General features: G+C 35.1%; 1 protein-coding gene across 1 annotated transcript in view; it reads left to right on the top strand.

Annotated features, from left to right (window-relative positions):
* Positions 1-18,440, top strand: part of AHR (aryl hydrocarbon receptor) — a 53,733-nt gene extending 35,293 nt beyond the window's left edge. Inside the window, exons 5-11 of the mRNA XM_027072007.2 lie at positions 21-144; positions 787-917; positions 2,568-2,770; positions 3,523-3,632; positions 4,752-4,893; positions 11,909-13,160; positions 15,937-18,440. Of these exons, the coding sequence (XP_026927808.1) occupies positions 21-144; positions 787-917; positions 2,568-2,770; positions 3,523-3,632; positions 4,752-4,893; positions 11,909-13,160; positions 15,937-16,083 (2,109 nt within the window). The 3' untranslated portion in view covers positions 16,084-18,440. The remainder of the gene's footprint in view (positions 1-20; positions 145-786; positions 918-2,567; positions 2,771-3,522; positions 3,633-4,751; positions 4,894-11,908; positions 13,161-15,936) is intronic.
* The last annotated feature ends 2,018 nt before the right edge of the window (positions 18,441-20,458 follow it).

Raw genomic sequence — 20,458 nt, 5'->3', positions numbered from 1 at the left:
CCTGTGTGTTTTTTCTTTAGTCTGATGTCATACACCAGAGTGTGTATGAACTTATTCACACTGAAGATCGACCTGAATTTCAGCGTCAGCTGCACTGGACATTAAACCCTACGCAGTGTGCAGACTCTGGACAAAGAATTGATGGTAAGAATGTTTACCGAAAGATAGTGTTGGGGAGTTTTTAATGTAAGTCTGTGAAAAGAGGCAGAGAACCTTTGGAGGCATATAACTCCTTGGTTAAGGTTGGGAAGAAGTGGAAAGACAGGAGTCTGCAGTTGGATGTCACAGCCAAGCCACAGACTGAAGACCTAAGGAATATTTTGACAAATGACCACCATTGATGAATTTCAAGCTAAGAAGTGTTACCATACTTGGTAATATACTTTATACAAATAACTTTTGAAAGATTGGAAGGGATGTATAAGGTTGATCCTGGAGTGTGTAGAAGTCGTTCTGTCTGTAAAATGCACCAAATAAAAATCCAAAGGTAAAATCTTTTCTCAATCAATGCTTTTAGAAATGTGTGAAGGTGCTAAGAAGATAAAAAGTGTTAGAGAATATGACGATTATTGACAATAGAAATAAAAACAAAACTGAGTAGGTGAAGTTCTGTGTAGTAAAAGTGATATTCTGTACGTGTATTTCATTAGCTCCTCTTCTGAAAATGATTCTTCATTTCTGTATTCAGAATAGAATCTGGTTAAGAAATTAACACAAATTTTACCCCAAAACACCTGATTGTACAGCAAAATGGGATGTAAATTTGTGTTGCTATTATTTCTCTAGAAGCTAATGGCCTCCCGCAGCCAGCAGTCTGTTATAACCCGGACCAGCTTCCTCCAGAAAACTCTTCCTTTATGGAGAGGAGCTTCGTGTGCCGACTAAGGTGTCTCCTGGATAATTCATCTGGTTTCCTGGTAAGGTGCAAAATCTTATGATACTGGCAATTGCACTTCAGAAAGTAAGAAATAAATGTCGAAACCATTTTCTTCGGTTAGATTTGAGTTTGATTTTAAAAACCTCCTTTATAAAATAATTGCATGAAGGAAAGTAACTTTTTTTTTCGGATTTCTAGTATCTTCCATAACTCCAAATCTCGATCTTTTAGGATATAGTAACAAAGACTGAGTGAAATAACATGGACTTTGTATCTTGGCAAAATATTTCTGGGACTTTTTTATGTAAAAGAGAACTTAGTCGCCGTTTAGCAGCAGACTGCTGCTTTAAACCCTCTTTGCATTTAATTCCTGCTGAACAGAAAATTATCATGTCCTTTGCTACACAGCTACAGTAACTGCCATATAGAAAAATGGTTGTAGGGCCACCTGGGTAAATCAGTCAGTTAAGCGTCCGGCTTAGGCTCAGGTTATGGTCTCATGGTTTGTGGGTTTGAACCTCATGTTGGGCTCTGTGCTGACAGCTTGGAGCCTGGAGCCTGCTCCAGATTGTGTCTTAACTCTCTCTCTGCCCCTCCCCTGCTTGCAGTCTCTCTCTAAAAAATAAATAAAAACATTTAAAAAGAAAGAAAAATGGTTGGATATTCATGATTGCAAAGTAGTCATCTGGTATGAGATGCTGTTGTTCTGAACACCTGAACAGGATAATCAGGGAGCAGCTTTCGCAGGATGCTCAGATTCATACTGTCTTTGTCCTTAAGGAAGTGCACTCCACTAGGCACAGAAGACAGTACAAAGCATAGTGCATATTACTCTTGTGAATTAGCAGGAATTTGAAGTAACCAGATCTTAAACATTATTAGCAAACAGTGATTTTTGTTAATGTGTTTATTTCTGAAGATAATTTTGCTGACCCAGAGTTAGAATTGTGCTTTGAGATAGCTTTCCTAGTACTGATGATCAGCTAATATGTATTTCTCAGGTGGAATTTGCATAATTGGGTCTTTGGTTCCTTGTGCTGCTACCATATCATACTGAGGTCAGAATCATCCCTCAGCCTGATTAATACTGTTTGAAGCAACTAAGTTGACCATGTTCACATTTAAATCATCTTTGTTTCCTCAATCTTCTTTCTAAAAGTACCCTTTATTGTTACTTTGAGTTCTGCATTCTTTATGTGATTTTATGATTAATTTTAGCATTTTAATGAAATTGCATTTTATCTGTGTATGAAAGATTGCCATGAGTTATGAAATAGAGCATGAGCTGTGGAATATAGCTCATCTCTATTTGAAAATTAATGTGTACTTGATGACTTTAGCATTATTCGTTCATTCAGGAAACATGTATTGAATGCCATGGGGGGAAACAGCTACGTCCTCTAGGTGTGAATGACAGGGCATTTATGAGCTCAGAAGATGATACGGGTATTTTTGTTGTGACAGTTAAAAAGGAGTACCTTATTGGGCTGCCCCTTTAGCATCTAATTCATATTGCCATTTGGGATAATTATAATGGGCTTCTTGTGGAGAAAAGAATGGATGTAACATCAGTCAGCCTCAGGAACTTTTATGGAATTATCAACAACAGTGGAAATGGCCATGATTGAGCCTTTGGAAATTAACAGTTTTAAAGGGTTAATTTTAATAAGCCGGTTTTGGTTTTTTAAAGGCAATGAATTTCCAGGGGAGGTTAAAGTATCTTCACGGACAGAACAAGAAAGGCAAAGATGGGTCAATCCTTCCACCTCAGTTGGCTTTGTTTGCAATAGCTACTCCACTGCAGCCACCCTCCATACTTGAAATTCGAACCAAAAACTTCATCTTTAGAACCAAACACAAATTGGACTTTACACCTACTGGTTGTGATGCCAAGTAAGTAAAACTTGTTCAGTTTTCTTTCATTAAATGTATATTTTGTTGTAGCAAATCTCTCTTAGTATGTAAAACATGTAGTGTAAATAATAATGTTTATTAAATTAGCTGTTATTTCATACTCTTTCAGTGTAGCCTTTTAAAATAATTTCATCAGGCTCACAAATCCTCTTGTAATTTTTTTTTACGATACTTGTCACAGTTTCTGTGTCATAAAGATGATTTGCTTGTATTAGTAAGATTCACTATCCTGATGACATTTGTTGGTTTGTTTTACATTTTTTAATGCACAGACTCTATTTGATTTTTAGCCCTAGAAGCTGAGTAACTTCCAGAAAATTATGAGGTAGACTGTGCTATTAGCATTCATACTGTGTCAAAACCTACAATTGGTTTTCCCCTAATATGGGAATGCAGACAGATGTGAAAAGCTTTGCCCCTTGAAATGGAGTATATGCTTTCTAGGTTTTTATTAAAGATTCTGTTTTACCTACATAATCTACTCTGTTAGATTCATCTTTAGCCATGCTAATTTTCAAGTTTTTTTTTTTCAGAAGAAGAAAATAAAACTGATATTAACAGTCATAAACAAAAGAGATCACTTGCATGAATATGGTTTTTTCTACTGCTCATATGAAATTCTGAATCAAGGAAAACAGTGCAGAAAATAGCATATAACTGATCAATTAGGTTGTTTATTTCATTTATGTTAAATTTTAATTTCTTATTTACCTTTTTTTTTTTTTAAACAGAGGAAGACTTGTTTTAGGCTACACTGAAGCAGAGTTGTGCATGAGAGGATCAGGATATCAATTTATTCATGCTGCTGATATGCTTTATTGTGCAGAGTACCATATCCGGAGTAAGTTGTATTTTGTTATGAATGTGTCCAAAAAAACTGCATATATTCTAGTACATGTTTCCAATTTTACATAAGGTAATGAGTTTAAAGCAACTGGATAAACTTACAGTCGATGTCGAACCATTATGATTAACCTGAATTACACTCAATTTATTAACTGCCTTACACCTACCATGCAAGAGTCTAGTACTTTAATTACTATGAAAACGAACATTTTGCCCAATGTTTTGCTCAATTTTTAATGGCATTTTAAATGGTATCATTAATTTATAAATCTATGCTAATGTAGATTATGCTTTAAAATGGCTAAATAAATTCCTAAGTGGTAGAAACATTCCCTTTTTAAAATGAAATTAATTTTAATCGTTTTGTTTTCCCCAAATTGTGTACCCTCTCTGTAGTTAGATGTATTACCAGAATTTTCTGATTTAGTCTTCCCTTTAATCTACTAAATAATAAATTTAGTCTTGGGGCGTCTGGGTGGCTCAGTCGGTTAAGCGACTGACTTCGGCTCAAGTCATGATCTCATGGTTTGGGAGTTCGAGCCCCATGTCGGGCTCTTTGCTGACAGCTCAGAGCCTGGAGCCTCCTTCAGATTCTGTGTCCCCACTCTCTCTCTGCCTCTCCCTACCTCGTGCTCTGTCTCTCTCTCTGAAAAATAAACATTAAGAAAAAATTTTTTTAAAATAATGTTTAGTCTGAAGTAGAAAATAAACAACTCTGAAGAACTGTTTCCATACATTTTAATATATTGTGTTTAAAAGTTATCAAGACATATATCATCTTTGGTGATAAAAGAAATATGTCCAAAAAATATGTCATAGGGGCTTTGTTTCAGAGGTTTTCTTTAAAATGTTGATTTCAGGGGCACTTGGGTGGCTCAGTCAGTTAAGCGACTGACTTTGTCTCAAATCATGATCTTATGGTTCTTGAGTTCGATCCCCACGTGGCGCTCTGTGCTGACCGCTCAGAGCCTGGAGCTTTCTTCAGATTCTGTGTCTTCCTGTCTCTCAGCCCTTCCCTCACTCATGCTGTGTCTCTGTCTCTCAGAAATAAGCATTAAAAAGAATTAAAATGTTGTTTTCAGTTTGATAATTTAATTTTTGGATTTTGTTTTAGTGATTAAGACTGGAGAAAGTGGCATGATAGTATTCAGGCTTCTCACCAAAGACAATCGATGGACCTGGGTTCAGTCTAATGCACGCTTAGTGTATAAAAATGGAAGACCAGATTATATCATTGCAACTCAGAGACCACTGACGTAAGTAAAAGACAAAATGTTTCAGGTCTTAATTTCTTTTTTTTTTTTTTAATAACACTTTGGTTTATAAATCCTCTTACATGAAAACCTCAAAATAAATTCTATGAGAATTTTCTCTGGAAGTAAAAACTGAAAATATGTAAAGAAACAAGGCATAAATGAAGGACATTGAGAAGACAGAATTGACAAACTTTATTGAACAACTAAATAGGTGGAATTACACAAAGAGAATAACCAAAGAAGACTCCAGGTTTTTTCCTGATGTATGAAGGAAAGATGAAAAGCTAGTGCCATATATAAAATAAAATAAATGCATAACAGTCCTGTGCTTAGTACATGTTTTCTAAACAAGCAGAGGTTTTTGTGTTTCATATAGATTCTGTAAATAAGCATTTTGTCAGATATTTGTATTAGAAATGTTTTCTACGCTCTAGAGAGCGGATGTTTTGTTTGTATGTGACTTGAGATAAGATCAACATTAATATTTTCCTTTATATGTATATCCAGTTGATCAGAATCACTTATTGACAAGGCTGCTTTTTTTCCCTGCTCCACTGCATTTTGATTAGGGGATTGTGTCTGTGGTTCTGTTTCTGGATTCCATTAGTCTACTTGTCTGTTTTCACCTCAATAGCACATTCTCTTTATTACTACATCTTTATAATAAATCTTGATATTTGTGTGTCAGCTTTCCATATTAGTTGAGGAATTTTTGTTCTCCTCTAGCATTGTCTCCTCTCTTCTTTATCCTTTGTATTTTAGAAATAAGTTGTCATATTTCACCGGAGTATCTGTTGTGATTTTGAACGGAATAGCATTGAAACTATAGCTTATTTTGGGATAATCAGCGTCTTTACAATACTGACTCTTCCAACCCTTGAACATGGTGAATATATGTATGTGCATATGGGTACATGAGTCTGTACCTATGTCTTTGTCTTAATAATGGGTTGTATTTTTCTTACCTGACTCTTACGTATCTTTTTCTTAATTTTATTTCTAGTTATTTGATGTTTTGTGATGCTGTTTTTAAATGGTGTGCATGGTGTGGTGCCTGGGTGGCTCCGTCGGTTAAGTATCCAGCTCTTGATTTCAGCTCAGGTCATGATCTCATGGTTCGTGAGATCGAGCCCCAAGTCAGGCTCTTGTACTGACATCATGGAGCCTACTTGAGATTCTCTGTCTGTCCTCCCCCTTCCACTCTTTTGCTCAACAAAAAATAAATAAAACATTAAAAAGAATAGTATGCATGTGTACACCAGTTTCTAATCGTTGAATTTTTTAATGCTGGCTTGTATTCAGTGAACTTATTGAAATACACTTATTCTCATAAGTGTCTGGGTCCTTCACAATTTACTACATAACATTTGCAATAATTTTTTTAATCTTTAGACATTATTTTTTAAAATTCCTTTATTGCACTGGTTAGGCCCTCAGTAAAATGTGAAAGAAATAATGATATCAGGTTTTGTTTTTGTCTTATTACCCGTCTCAGGGGGAAATCTTTTAATATTTTACCACCAAGTATGATGCTGTGATCGTGCTTTTGCTACTAAATTTTATATATATATATACACACACACACACACACATGTGTGTGTGTATGTATACACACATACATATACAATATCTAGATACTACATGCATACATATATACACATATACATTCTGTACATTTATATACATTATATTCATATATCCATACAGATTATATACATTTTGCTACTAAATATATATTTTTAAGTATATGTACACTCATGTATATATATACCTATAATATATATATTCATGTGTGTGTATATATGTGTGTGTGTGTGTGTATATATATATATATATATATATATATATGTTTTTAATTTAAGAGCTTCCCCTCTCTTTAGTTTACTAAATGTTATCATCATGATGGGTGCTGAATTTTGTTAAATACTTCTGGATTCATTAACATGATGATGATTTTTCTCTTTTATGCTGTATTTCCTTTTCATTTTGTAGTATCTGTACTTTTAAAGAAACATTGTTATTAGCAAATTGTGCCTTCTCAAATTATTGCTACAAAGCCATTAGTTTCTAATCTTCTCAAGGATCCAACTTTTGGTTTGTTGATTTTTCCTATTGTTTGCTTGTTTTCTGCTGCATTTATATCTGCTTATTACTTCTTTCCTTCTACCCTCTTTGGGTATATTTGCTGTTTTTCCAGCCTTTAAGTTATCAATTTCCCCTTAAGCACAACTTTAACTACAGTCCTTGTGTTTTGATATGTCTTGTTTTTTCTATTCATGATTTTGAAATATATTAGTATGTACTTTTTACATTGGGGATTTTCTGGGTTTTTTGTTTTAAAAAAATTTTTCTTAATGTCTTCTAGAGCCAGTGCACGTGAGTGGGGGAGGGGCAGAGAGATAGGGAGACACAGATCCGAAGCAGGCTCCAGGCTCTGTTCTGTCAGCACAGAGCCCAATGCGGGGTTTGAACCCATGAACCTTGAGATTGTGATCTGAGCCGAAGTTGGACACTCAACCGACTGAGTCACCCAGGTGCCCCTGGTGTTTTTGTTATTGAATTTTACATCAATTCCACTGAAGTTAGAAAACATTCTGTGTGTGATGTGTTTTGAAATTTTATTTTTTGTATAATTTATGATCAAATGTTTTATGATCAAATATATAGTCAGTGTTAGTAACATATCCCATGTGCTCGGGTCAAGAATCTGTGTTCTATTGCAGGTATAGTGCTCTTCATTTATCAGTGGTTTCATTTGGGCTGTTCATATTTTTACTATTTGAGTTTGCTTGTTCTGTTAGTTATTAAAAGGTTATTGGTTGCATTTTCTCATTACCAATGAGGCAGGACATCTTTTGTATCTTTCTAGGGCATTTTCCTTCTATGAATTGTCCGTTCATATTGTTTGTCTATTTTCTCCTATGTTGTTTGCCTCTCTCTGGGTCCTCATTGGAGCTCTTTACTTCCTATGGGTGTTAAGTTGGATATATTTATACACACACATACTATATATAGTATACATGTGAAATTACAGACATGACACGTTTTATATGTGCATTAACTTGATTTATGAATGCTTGTGCCATGTAAGATTTTTAATTTTTATGTCAATTATGCTAGTATTTTCCTATAGAGATTCTCCATTTTATTTACACATGACTCTTCCCACTCAGATTTCTAAGATTTTTTAAGTATAATTAACATACAATATTTTATTAGTTTCAAATGTACAACATAGTGATTCAACAATGATACACATTATGTAGTGCTTACCGTAAGTGTAGCTGCCATATGTCAGCATATAAAGTTATTACAGTATTATTGACCGTATTCCCTGCGTCGTACTTTTCATCCCCATAATTTATTATAACTGGGAGTTTATACCTCTTAATCCCATTCATCTATTTAACCCATCCTCCCAGCACCTTCAGTCTGGCAACCACCAATTTGTTCTCTATTTATGAAACTGTATCTGTGTGTGTGTGTGTGTGTGTGTGTTTTGTCAGTTTTATAGATTCCAGGTAAGTGAAATCATATGGTATTCATCTTTCTCTAACTTTCACTTAGTGTAACACCTTGTAGGTCCATCCATGTTTTTATAGATAGCAGGATTTCATTCTTTTTTATGGCTGAGCAATATACCATATCTTCTTTATCCTCTCTTCTGTTTAATAGACAGTTTGCTTCCATATTTTGGCTATTGTAAGCAGTGTTGTAATGAACATAAAGGTGTCTGTATCCTTTTGAGTTAGTGTTTTCATTTTCTTTGGGTAAACGCCCAGCCGTGAAATCACTGAATTGCATGGTGGTTATTTTTTTAATTTTTTGAGGAGCTTCTATACTGTTTTCCACGTTGGCTGTGCCAGTTTACATTCCCACCAACAGTGCATGAGGGCTCCCTTTCCTCCACACCCTCGCTACCACTTGTTATTTCTTGTTTTTGATGGTAGCCATTCAGACTGGTGTGAGGTGATATCTCATTGTAGTTTTGATGTGCACTTCCGTGATAATTAGTGATGTTGAACATCTTTTCATCTGTCAGTCGTCTGTTATATTCCCTGGAAAAATGTCTATCAGGTTCTCTTTTTAATCAGATTCTTTTTGGTAAGTTGTATGAATTATTTATATATTTTGGATATTAACCCCTTATTAGATACATCATTTGCAAATATCGTCTATTCAGTAAGTTGTCTTTTCATTTTGTTGATTGTTTTTTTCACTTTTCATAAGCTTTTTATTTTGGTGCAGTCCTAATCGTTTTGTTTTTGTTTTCCAATTTGTTGGCATACAATTTTTCATATAGTCTCTTATATTGTTATAGGGTTGGTTGTTACTTCTCTTTTATTTGATTTTATTTATTTGCATTTTCTTTCTTTTTTTCTTGATCCTCGCTAAAGGTTTATTGATTATCTTTACAAAGGCTGTTGGTTTCATTAATCATTTCTTTGTCGTCTCTATTTCATGTGTTTCTGCTCTGGTCTTTAGTATTTCCTTCCTTCTAACTTTGTGTTTATTCTTTTTCTAGTTGCTTTGGGTGAAGGGTTAGATTTGTTTCAGATTTTCCTGGTTTCTTGAGATAGGCCTGTATTGGTTTCAACTACTTAGAACTACTTTGGGTGTATCCCAAAGATTTGGACCACTGTATTTCCATTTTCATTTGTGTCCAGGTATTTTCTGATTTCCTTTTTCATTTCTTTGTTGTTCCTTTGGTTTTTTAATACCCTGTTGTTCAGCCTCCATGTATTTGTGTTTTTTCTAGTTTTTTTTTTTTTTTTTTTTTTTTTTCCTTACAGTTGATTTCTAGTTTCATTTATCTGTGGTCAGAAAAAATCCTTGTTTGGATTTCAGTCTCAAATTTACTGACACTAGTTTTGTGACTTAACATGATCTGTCTTAGAGAATGTTCTGTGTGCATTTGAATGTGCATTCTACTTCTTTTAGATGGAATTCCCTGTTATAGATTAACTCCATCTGGTCTAATGTATCATTCAAAGCCACTGTTTCCTCATTAATGTTTTGCCCAGGTGATCTATCCACTGATGTAAGTGGGGTGCTCAAGTCCCCCTACTACTGTTGTGTTACTGTCATTTTGTGTCCCTTTATGTCTTTCATTTAGGCTTCATGTATTTACAGATCCTCTACTAGGTGCATAGATATTTGCATTTGTTATATCCTTTTGTTGGATTGATCCCTTTATCATTATGCAATGCCCTTCCTTGTCTCTTGTTATAGTCTTTGTTTTAAAATGTATTTTGTCTTGTAAGTATTGTTACCCCAGCTTATTTTATTTTGCTTTCATTTGCATGGAAAATATTTTCATATCCCTTCACTTTTAGTCTGTCTTTAGTCTGAAGTTAGTCTCTTATAGGTAGCATATAGATGGGTCTTGTTTTTTATCCAGTCACCTTGTATCTTTTGATTGAAGCATTTAGACCATTTATATTTAATACATTAATTGCCATTGTGTTCACTGTTCTGATTTTTTTTTTTTTTGTAGTTCTTCTCTTTTCCCTTATTGTCTTGCTTCCCTTCTGATGGGTATCTTTCTTCAGTGTCTTACTTGGATTTCTTTCTCTTTATTTGATATTATTTTTTAAATCTTTTACCTATTTTTGGTCTGCAGTAACCTTAAGGTTCATATATAACATCCCAAGTATATAGCAGTTTATATTAAGTTGATGGTTGCTTAAGTTTGAACACATTTCTAAAAGTACTATGTTTTTTGCTCCCCTCTCCATTTTTTATATATTTGATGTTATGTTTTATCTTTGATTCCCTAAACTAATATTTAGATCTAATTCATTTTTACTACTTTTGTCTTCTCATCATCATAAGGTTAAATCATGCATTTACAAATGATCCATCTCCTGCCTGTACTCTAGGTTTGCCAGTGACAATTTTCCTTTCTTAATTTTCTCACTTCTTGTTGTGACCTATTTTTTCCTGAAAGAAGTCCCTTTACATTTCCTTTAAGTGGTTTAGTGGTGATGAATTCCCTTTAACTTTTGTGTGGGAAAGTTTTCATCTCTTCTTCAATTCTGAGTGATAGCCTTGCTGTAGGTTTGTTTCCTTTCAGTAGTTAGAATATCTCATGACAGCCCCTTCTGGCCTGCAGAGTTTGGCTGCTTCCTAGACCAGAAAACCTGTTTCCTTCCCCAGTTTAGGGAATTTTTCAGCCCCTTTCCTTCTGTCTTCTTCTTCTAGGAGCCCTATAATGTGAATGTTTGTGTGTTTGATGTTGTCTCAGAGACCCCTTAACTTGTCCTTTTTCTTTTTGCTGTTCTCCTTGCCTACTTTCCATTACCTGTGCTCCAGGTCACTGATCCATTCTTCTGCATTGTCTGACCTGTTGTTGATTCCTTCTGTATTTTTCATTTTAGTTATTGTATTCAACTCTGATTTTTTTTTATATTTTATGTCTCTTGGCTGAAGCAGTCACTGAGTTTATCAGGTAGATTGTTTATCTCCATTTTGTTTAGTTTTTCTCAAGTTTTGTTTTACTCTTTTGTTGGAAGTGTTATCCTATCTTCTCATTTTGACTTTCTCATTAGGTTTAACAGGTACTCCCAATCTTGAAGGAGCAGACTTGTGTAGAAGGATCTCCTATGTAGGTTGCATGTCTCTGGCACCTTTGGCTGAATGACTAGTGCTGTAGTGGGCAAGGAGTCCCCAGTTGCTCTGCACAGGGGTTGCCTTGGCTGGGATGGTTAATTCCTAAGTGTTATAGTTTGTTTTTATAGTTGGATCTTTATTCCACTTTGAATTTATTTTTTTCAGGAGAATTTCAGGAGTGGTAACTGAGAATGGATAGAATGACTAAATTCTGGGACAAATTCTAAATCACTTAAATTTTTCTAAGAAGTTTTCTAACACTTGTTATCTGGAACATTTATGTCAAAGTAAAGTTCATGCTCCAGATCAAACTCAGTTACAATGTATTTTGCTTTTATATTGTTTTTCTATTACATTTTTCTAAGTGTTTGATATAACTTTTTTTTCTCATACCCAATTTTAGAGATGAAGAAGGAACAGACCATTTACGAAAACGAACTATGAAGTTGCCTTTTATGTTTACTTCTGGAGAAGCTGTGTTATACCAGGTAAACAACCCTTTTCCTCCCATGATGGATCCCTTACCAGTGAGGACTAAAACTACTGCTTGTGGAAGAGAGTCTGCTACCACATCAACTCTAAATAAGGAATCTTTCAATCCCAATTCCCTCCTGGGTGCCATGATGCAACAAGATGAGTCTATTTATCTCTATCCTGCTTCCAGTAACACAGCTTTTGAAAGAAATCTTTTTAACAAACCTATGAATGAATGCAGTAATTGGCAAGACAGTATGGCACCAGTGGGAAATAACAGTATCCTGAAACACGAGCAAATAGGTCAGTCTCAGGACATGAACCCAGCAATCTCTGGAGGTCAATCAGGGCCCTTTGCAGACAACAGAAATAGTGACTTGTACAGCATTATGAAACACCTAGGCATTGATTTTGAAGATATCAAAGACATGCAACAGAATGAGGAATTTTTCAGAACTGACTTTTCTGGTGAGGATGACTTCAGAGATATTGACCTCACAGATGAAATCCTGACATATGTCCAAGATTCTTTAAGCAAGCCTGCCTTCCAGTGTCCCGGTTACCAGCAGCAACAGGCCATGGCTGTGAACTCAAGTTGTATGGTACAGGAGCACCTGCAGCTAGAACAGCAGCAGCAGCAGCAGCTGCAGCACCAGCAAAACCTCGTAGCATCGGAGCAGCAGCAACAACTGTGTCAGAAAATGCAGCATATGCAAGTTAATGGCATGTTTGCCAATTGGAGCCCTAACCAGTCTGTGCCTTTTGGTTGTCCGCAGCAAGAGCTACAGCAGTATAATGTCCTTTCAGACTTACCTGGGACCAGTCAAGAGTGTCCCTACAAATCTGAGACGGATGCTATGCCTTATACACACAACTTTATCCCCTGTGATCAGTCTGTGCTACCACAACATTCCCAGGGGCCACAGTTAGACTTTCCCTTAGGGACCTTCGAACCATCCCCGTACCCTACTACTTCTAATTTAGAAGATTTCTTCACGTGTTTACAAGCTCCTGAGAACCGAACACACGGACTTACTCCAGAGCCGCCCATAGTAACTCCTCAGACGTGTTATGCCGGGGCTGTGTCCATGTACCAGTGCGAGCCGGAACCTCCGCACGGCCACGAGGCCCAGATGCAGTACAATCCAACCATGCCGGACCCACAGGCATTTTTAAACAAGGTAAGGGTTTTCTCAGGCTGGGTAAACCTTTTTAGTGATTCTTCTTACATTTATAGACATCAATTATAAAATTTTTATGTGACTGTTTTTTAATAAGCCAGTACTTTTCCAGTAGTAGTGTGTTACTAATAGATCTTTTTTAACTGAACAGCCAAGGAGAAAAAAAATCAAGGGCTACAGCAACAAGAATATGTCATATATTGTTTAGAATAGATCCTTTGGTTTATCTCCGTTCTTTGTAATTATAGGACCCTTTAAAAATTCAGACTTCAGAGGCGCCTGGGTGTCTCAGTTGGTTAAGCGTCCAACTTTGGTCGTGATCTCGTGGTTTGTGAGTTCCAGCCCCACTTTGGGCTCTGTTGTTGACCGCCCAGAGCCTGGAGCCTACTTCCAATTCTGTGTCTCCGTCCCCCACTCACTCTCTGTCTCTCTCTCAAAAGTAAATAAACATTAAAAAAAAACTTTTTTTTTAAATATCGGACCTCAAATATATATTTGCATTTTTAAAAGTAATTTCTTAAAGCTCAATCTTTTTTGTGTGTGTTAAAATCAGCTTAAAGTGAATACCGTTGTGCTTTTTTCAGACCCTTTGTCCTTGGTGATCCCTGAATTCAGTCTGAGGGTCCTCAGTGTTCTATGGCAATCCCTCCATGTTATCTGCCCAATCCTCATTTTATCCTTCAAGATGGAATGTTTTTTTCTAGCATCTTGTAAAAAAGCATAACTTACTGGCTTTCTCTCATGTGGTCAAGCTGGGTACTGTGCTAAATTTTTTACTTGTCTAAAAGTTTTGTTTGTTTATTTGAGAGAGAGACAGATCGAGCAGGGGAGGAGCAGAGAAAGAGGGAGAGAGAGAGAATCCCAAGCAGGCTCTGCACTGTCAGCACAGAACCCCATGGCGGGGCTTGTACTCATGAATTGTGAGATCCTGACCTGAGCCAAAATCTAGAGTCGGACACTTAATAGGTTGAGCCACCCAGGACCCCCCAGAATTTTTACTTATTTTTTTAAGGGGCTTGAACTCACAACCCTGAGATCATAACTCACATGCTTTACCAACTGAGCCAGCCAGGTGCCCCTATATTTTTAAACTATGTCATCAGAATACGTCTAGCAGCAAGCACACTTTAAATCTAAAAAAATTATATATATATGTGTATATATATACATATATATTTTTTAGATTTAAACATATATGTGTGTGTGTGTGTATGTGTGTGTATATATATATATATATATATATATATTTAAACAGTAATGGTAGCTGCTCTCTGTGGCCACTGGGGAATACATCATTTTTTCACTCATGCTTTTCTGTTAGAAAATATTGAGTTCATTTTATAGTATAATTAAATAGTTTAAATCAAGATTTTCTTCAAAAGCCTAAGTTCATTGGTTTCTGTTTTCTGTGTATTCTAGATTAGCAACAAAAATTCAAGTTAACATTTGTAATTGTCTTACATTTGGCTTGTATATGAGTTTTTTGATAGAAAATGGTAATGAAAGTTTTTCTTATCCTCATTTCTGACATCTTCAATTATATCAGAATTATTCAGTACACTCTGACAACATTGCTATGAAGTACCATGGATAGGTAACTTGAGTAAGTTGTTGACAACTTAAAAATTTACATAACCTAAAATTTCATTACCAGGTTCTTTCGAGTTTTTTTTTTTTCTCCCCTCCCTGCCACTTTGTATTACTTCTTTATCAACAGTGAGTTAATAGCAAGTCTGTAGACCTATGTATTTCCCCAGGGAGTTACTTTTAAAAATTGCCTATGTGGCTCACAGTATTATTTTATTGAATAGCATTGTTTTTGATAATATACTTCAAGACAATTGCTGACTTGCATTGTGTTAATGACTGGTAAGAGTAACTTACTCAAAGGCTACCATTCTCTGCATAATAACTTCCATTTGAAGGCTCCACAGCTGCCATTCACTGAAGACCTGGATTATATGACTTTCACTATATATTTAATGTGTGTTTTAGAGGATCTTTTAAATCTGTGTTTCAAGGAATTAAGGGTATGATTTTGATCTATATGAAAATTTCCATAACTTTCACTAACTATATCCAATACAAAGGCCCTATAATCTATAAAAGCGTACAGACTATGTCTTTTTTTTTAAGTAGCAGTTATAGACTCATTAGACTATTTGCATTATAAGAGGACAAGAGCAAGCATTTTATTTGATAAAAATCTATAATTAGGATACTTTTTAATAGTACTTACTAAAAGCCTGTAACAAATAAAAATGGCTTAGGAAATCATACCCATGCTGTAATATTTTAGGAATATTAAGATGCTTCTATCAGAAATGACCTCTTATAGAAAAGTTCTATGTCTGCAGTCCAGTCTAGTCATTTTGAATGCAGTCAAGACTTTGGTACCCAGAACTCGCCTGAGATGAAATCTGGTCAAAGCCAACCTATGTATGACGGATATATCTAACTGTGATTCATAACTGGTACTCTCTGATCCATCATTTCCTATCCAGACCAAAGGCAATTTGTTAATCAAATACTCTCCTAATACCACTTCTGAGCTGAGACCCATGTATCACACATCTGTACCATCTAATGGAGAAACCAAATTGTTATAAATGCAGCTAATACATAATATTTGCCGTGTTGGTCTTCATTGAATGATGTAAAGGATCTGAAGTTTAACATGCAAGGCAAAGATTTTAAAAATACTTTTTAATGTATCATTTAGTGGCTTAAGATACTTGAAAAATCTAATAAGTTGCATTGCTATTTTTGTTTGCAGTTTCAGAATGGAGGAGTTTTAAATGAAACCTATCCAGCTGAATTAAATAATATAAATAACACTCAGACTCCCACACACCTTCAGCCCCTTCATCACACGTCAGAATCCAGACCTTTCCCCGATTTGACATCCAGTGGATTCCTGTAATGCCGAGCCCATTTTCACCATGGATGAAAGAAGATTACAGAATAATAGAACTATCAGTGTTGGACATCAGCAACTTTACATGGAGGCATTGATGTATGTTGTTCGCACTATTATTCCAAACCAAATTTTAATGTTTTTAAGAGTTAAAAAAAATTACCAAAACTACATATACTATAGTCATTAAAAAAGAAAGTGTACTGCCAGAGAGAGGGAGATGCTATCTTTGTTTCACTTTATAGTCTGAGTACTAGAGAATACACAAAATTTATTCAGGGGAACTTTATGACACTTTTAAATAAAAAATTTCTGTCAGAAAAAAATGGAATACTTCTGAGTTTTCAACTTATCTATTCTTATTAGTACACCAAATAACAAACTATTTCCTTTTATCTTCTGCTTTTATCTCAGATGTTAAAATAAGTGGTTTGGTGCTTTTATAAAAAGATAATCTCAGTGCTTTCCTCCTTTGTTGTGTAAGTGCCTCACAATTTTTTATACCTATAACACTGTAGGATGTATATTTGATAGAAAGTAAACTTTTTAATAACTTTCTGCACACAAATGTTATTTGTATTTCTTAAATTCAGTCCTTTGTATTAGTCCAGGCATGTTTTAACTGCACTACTCACCCACTTTCTTCAGGAAAAGGGCAAGTTATGATTGAAAAAATATTTATTACCTAGTTGCTTCTACATATTAAATGTTGCTATGTGCCTTACGTTGAAAAATTTTGAAAGTAAAATGTCTTTCCAAATTATTTTTTGATCATCAAATAAAGACTGCAGCACTAAAATGTCAACAGTGTTTTCGGGAGAAAGAGATACACTGCAGCTTACCTTTACTGAAATCTCCACCATGGTGGTTCAGTGTTGCAGGTGTGCAAAGATCTGCTTGAATGGGACCGTGTTTATCAACTTGCAACGAGGAGGAAGTAGATTTCTAGCTCTTTAATCACCATTTCACTGTGTATAAATTCTTTCAAAACTACTTTAGACCTAGAATGAACTTTAAGGTAGAATATGTTGACTTTATAACTTTCACTTACTAGTACAGTGGAAACTATTTGTTTTTTCTCATATTTGAGGAGCGTGAAGTTTGAACCTGGCAATGTTTGATGCAAAGTATTGTTATGAGTGACACGATTGGTGCATTTATATAGTTTATAATGAACAAAATTATATTTAAAGTATTTTCAAGCTTTCTTTTGAAAATAGTCTATACCTTATATATGCACGTAATTTGAGTCTTACATATATTCTTGCGTCTTTTCAAAATATCAAATAATGAATCCAACTGCTTTTACTTTGGTCTTAAGACACCCATGCCATTCTCTTAACTTCAAACATTACATTGTTTCTAGGATACAATGGCCTTTATTACTGGGAAGGCAAATGATCCCCCTGCTAACTTTACTGTCCTCAGGTAATTTTTAAAAAAGACTCATTTATTTAAATGTGACATCTGAAGGGCAGGCACATTTTTCATGTATTCTATAAAAAACATGACGGAATCTTAAACCAAGGTATAGTATTAAAATGCACTATTTTCACTTAATTTTTTTTTTTAGTAAATTAATGTATATCAAAGTGGCTTCAGAAAAAATATGTCAGTTCTATGAATTTTCAGTTCATACTTTGAATCCATAGAATCAACTTAAGGAAAAAAACCAATTTGTCTAAAACACTTCATAATTTGTTTCCAGTATGAGGTATCACTAGAGATTTAGACCAGTGGTCTGGCTTAATATTCCATTTTTACATTTAAGCTTTTCATTAAAAGCCTTCACAATAACCATTTTTGTTAGTGTCTTCCACATGCCGTTGGGTGAATTATTTAGTGGAAAAATAGGCTTTTTAAAGTGTGAATAGAATGACAGTTCTACACTTACAAAATTAAAAACTTTTAAAGCAATATTGTATATTTTTATCTATATAAAATAAAATGTATCTAAGAATAATAAAATCACATTAAACCAAATACACATTTGTCTGTATTGCTAAGTGCCAAACAGAGAATGCTCCGTGTGCTGGTCTAATGAGGGACTCATTTCTTAGATAATGTGCACTTCTGAGTATGTGGGTATGTCTAATTTGAACTTTTCCTAAACCGAGTTGTTCTTCCGGTACCAGGAGATTTGCCTGTGTTCCAGTGTATGAGGAAGCTTTCATTCATTACTCCACACCGACTAGCGTTTTTCAGTATTACTAAATTTTTGGTAGATGTTTTCATGACTTTTTTCTTCAAAATATTACTGCATACCTATGTCATACATATTTTGTTCAAACTATGATTTATAATATCCTTATCAAACAAAATTGTATACAATAATATATGGTAATAAAATCAAGTATGAATAACATGTTTTAATGTAAATTCTTTCTGGTTCATATAGAGGAAAAGAGCATGTTTAGTACAGTGTTTTAACGATAGTAAAGGCAATCTATAATATTGAAGGAGACATGAAGCAATAATTTATAAAATTCTGCCCATGGATATTTTAGCCTTTACATGGATATAAAAAAGGCTCTTCAAGTAACGTCGCAGATTAAAATGCTTCTGAAATGGAGTACTCTTTTAAACTTTGTATTGGTGTTACAGATGTAGTGGTGTTAGTGTCTCAGATTAAATTTTAAAACTCCGCTTTTAATAATATTTGATGAATTTTTAAAACAACTCATGTTGTATTTTGTTCTCAGATTAGAAAAATTATTGCTTAAGCCTATCCTCTAACAAATATAAATGATACGTTAGGCCTTTGGCATTAAACTCAGGAAAATATTCACTAAGAATGCTGCAATTAGAATTATTTGAAGAAAAAAAATCCTAAAACAACAGTTTTCATTCTATTAACTTTTTTTACATTAGTCTTATGTTTAGCCATTACAATCATTAGATATTTCTTCTCAACACTCGCCATATAAGCATGGCAAGTGACCAACACCATACCTAATTTGGACATTTTAGGAATACTGTGTCTTTTGTCTAAGAGTTCCATATTCAGTTTTAACCATTTGATCTGAAAACATCAAGTAAAAAAATTGAGATCATGATAATTGTCTTTGCTTTCACTCCAGTGGCTTCTATCAGCAGGAATGACTTCCAGTTGTGCCCCTTCACCGAGCCTGCCAAATACTGACCAGTGGTGTTAGTTACTCACAGGACTGGATACTACTCTCATGTTTGCCTCCCAGTGTCTGCGGATGACCTTGCTTCTAGTGTTACTAATACAATTGAAATCATCAGAAACCTGTAACGCATCCTTAGTGTGTCTGTACCTTGACCCCAACAGTGCCACTACCCTTGATCTCTTAGGCTCACCTACAGTATGTGAGGAGAGCTTCCCCTGACTTCCAGATGAATACCCTTCCTTTCCAAGTCTTGTGCACATAGTGTCTACATTGCCCCTGTCCAGTCTTTGTTCTATAAACTTCTCTCTGTGCTGCTTCTCCCTCCAGCCTGGAAAATACTTACTTGGCCCTGCATCCTTTTCTTACTAAATTTTTTACCTCCTTTCTCTAAAATAATTTTTTATCTCCTAAAATCTTGTTTTATTTTTCATCTTTCTATTAAAATGCTTTATGGACGTTCACTTAACTTCCTTCCCACCAGAGGCTAATTCTCTATCCCTGCAGGCCAAATTGTACCATTCGTACCATCGATGAACTTTTTTCTTCCCTTAGCTTCCGTGACATCCATTGTCCTGCAACCTTCTGTTAGTCCTTGTCTTTCCTGTGTTAGCTACTCTCCCTTCTCCCACCTGGTGACAGACTTGGTTCTGACATTTTGTCTTTTTTTTTCCTATATACTGTACCTTTGGAAGCTCATCCATTCTGCAACTCCTGCCTTTATGATGAACTGCTGCAAAACCTGTTATCTCTTATCTTACCTCTGCTAATCACTGACATTGTGGAACATCTTTTCCCTCTGAGAGCATAGCAAAGCTTAGCACACAGACTCTGGAGTGTGATTCCTGGCTTTGTACATATATGATATGGATCATTGGGAAGGTCTCTTACTGTGAGTTATAGTTTCTACAAAATAAGGATAACCATAATACCTGCCTCACTGGATTGTTGGAGGATTCAATAAGTGATTTATGACCAACTACTTAGTTCCCAATGGCCAAAACTGGAACAATTTGAATAACATAACAGCACTGGATTAAAACCCAAAGAATAAAATAAATATTCTGAGTCCATCCTGATCTATATAAATGATTAAACACATAAATGAGCAAGAAGGGGTAAATTTTCCTTACAGAAGAATCCTAAGTGTTTGTAGATACTACACTCTCCAATAGATGGAGCTTAGTACCCCTTCCTTTTGAATGTGGGCCGAACTTAGTAACTTGCTTCCCAAGAACAGAGTCCAGAAA

Source organism: Acinonyx jubatus, chromosome A2, assembly GCF_027475565.1.
Source record: "Acinonyx jubatus isolate Ajub_Pintada_27869175 chromosome A2, VMU_Ajub_asm_v1.0, whole genome shotgun sequence".
NCBI classification, from domain to species: domain Eukaryota; kingdom Metazoa; phylum Chordata; class Mammalia; order Carnivora; family Felidae; genus Acinonyx; species Acinonyx jubatus.
This window is presented reverse-complemented; position numbering and strand designations above follow the sequence as displayed.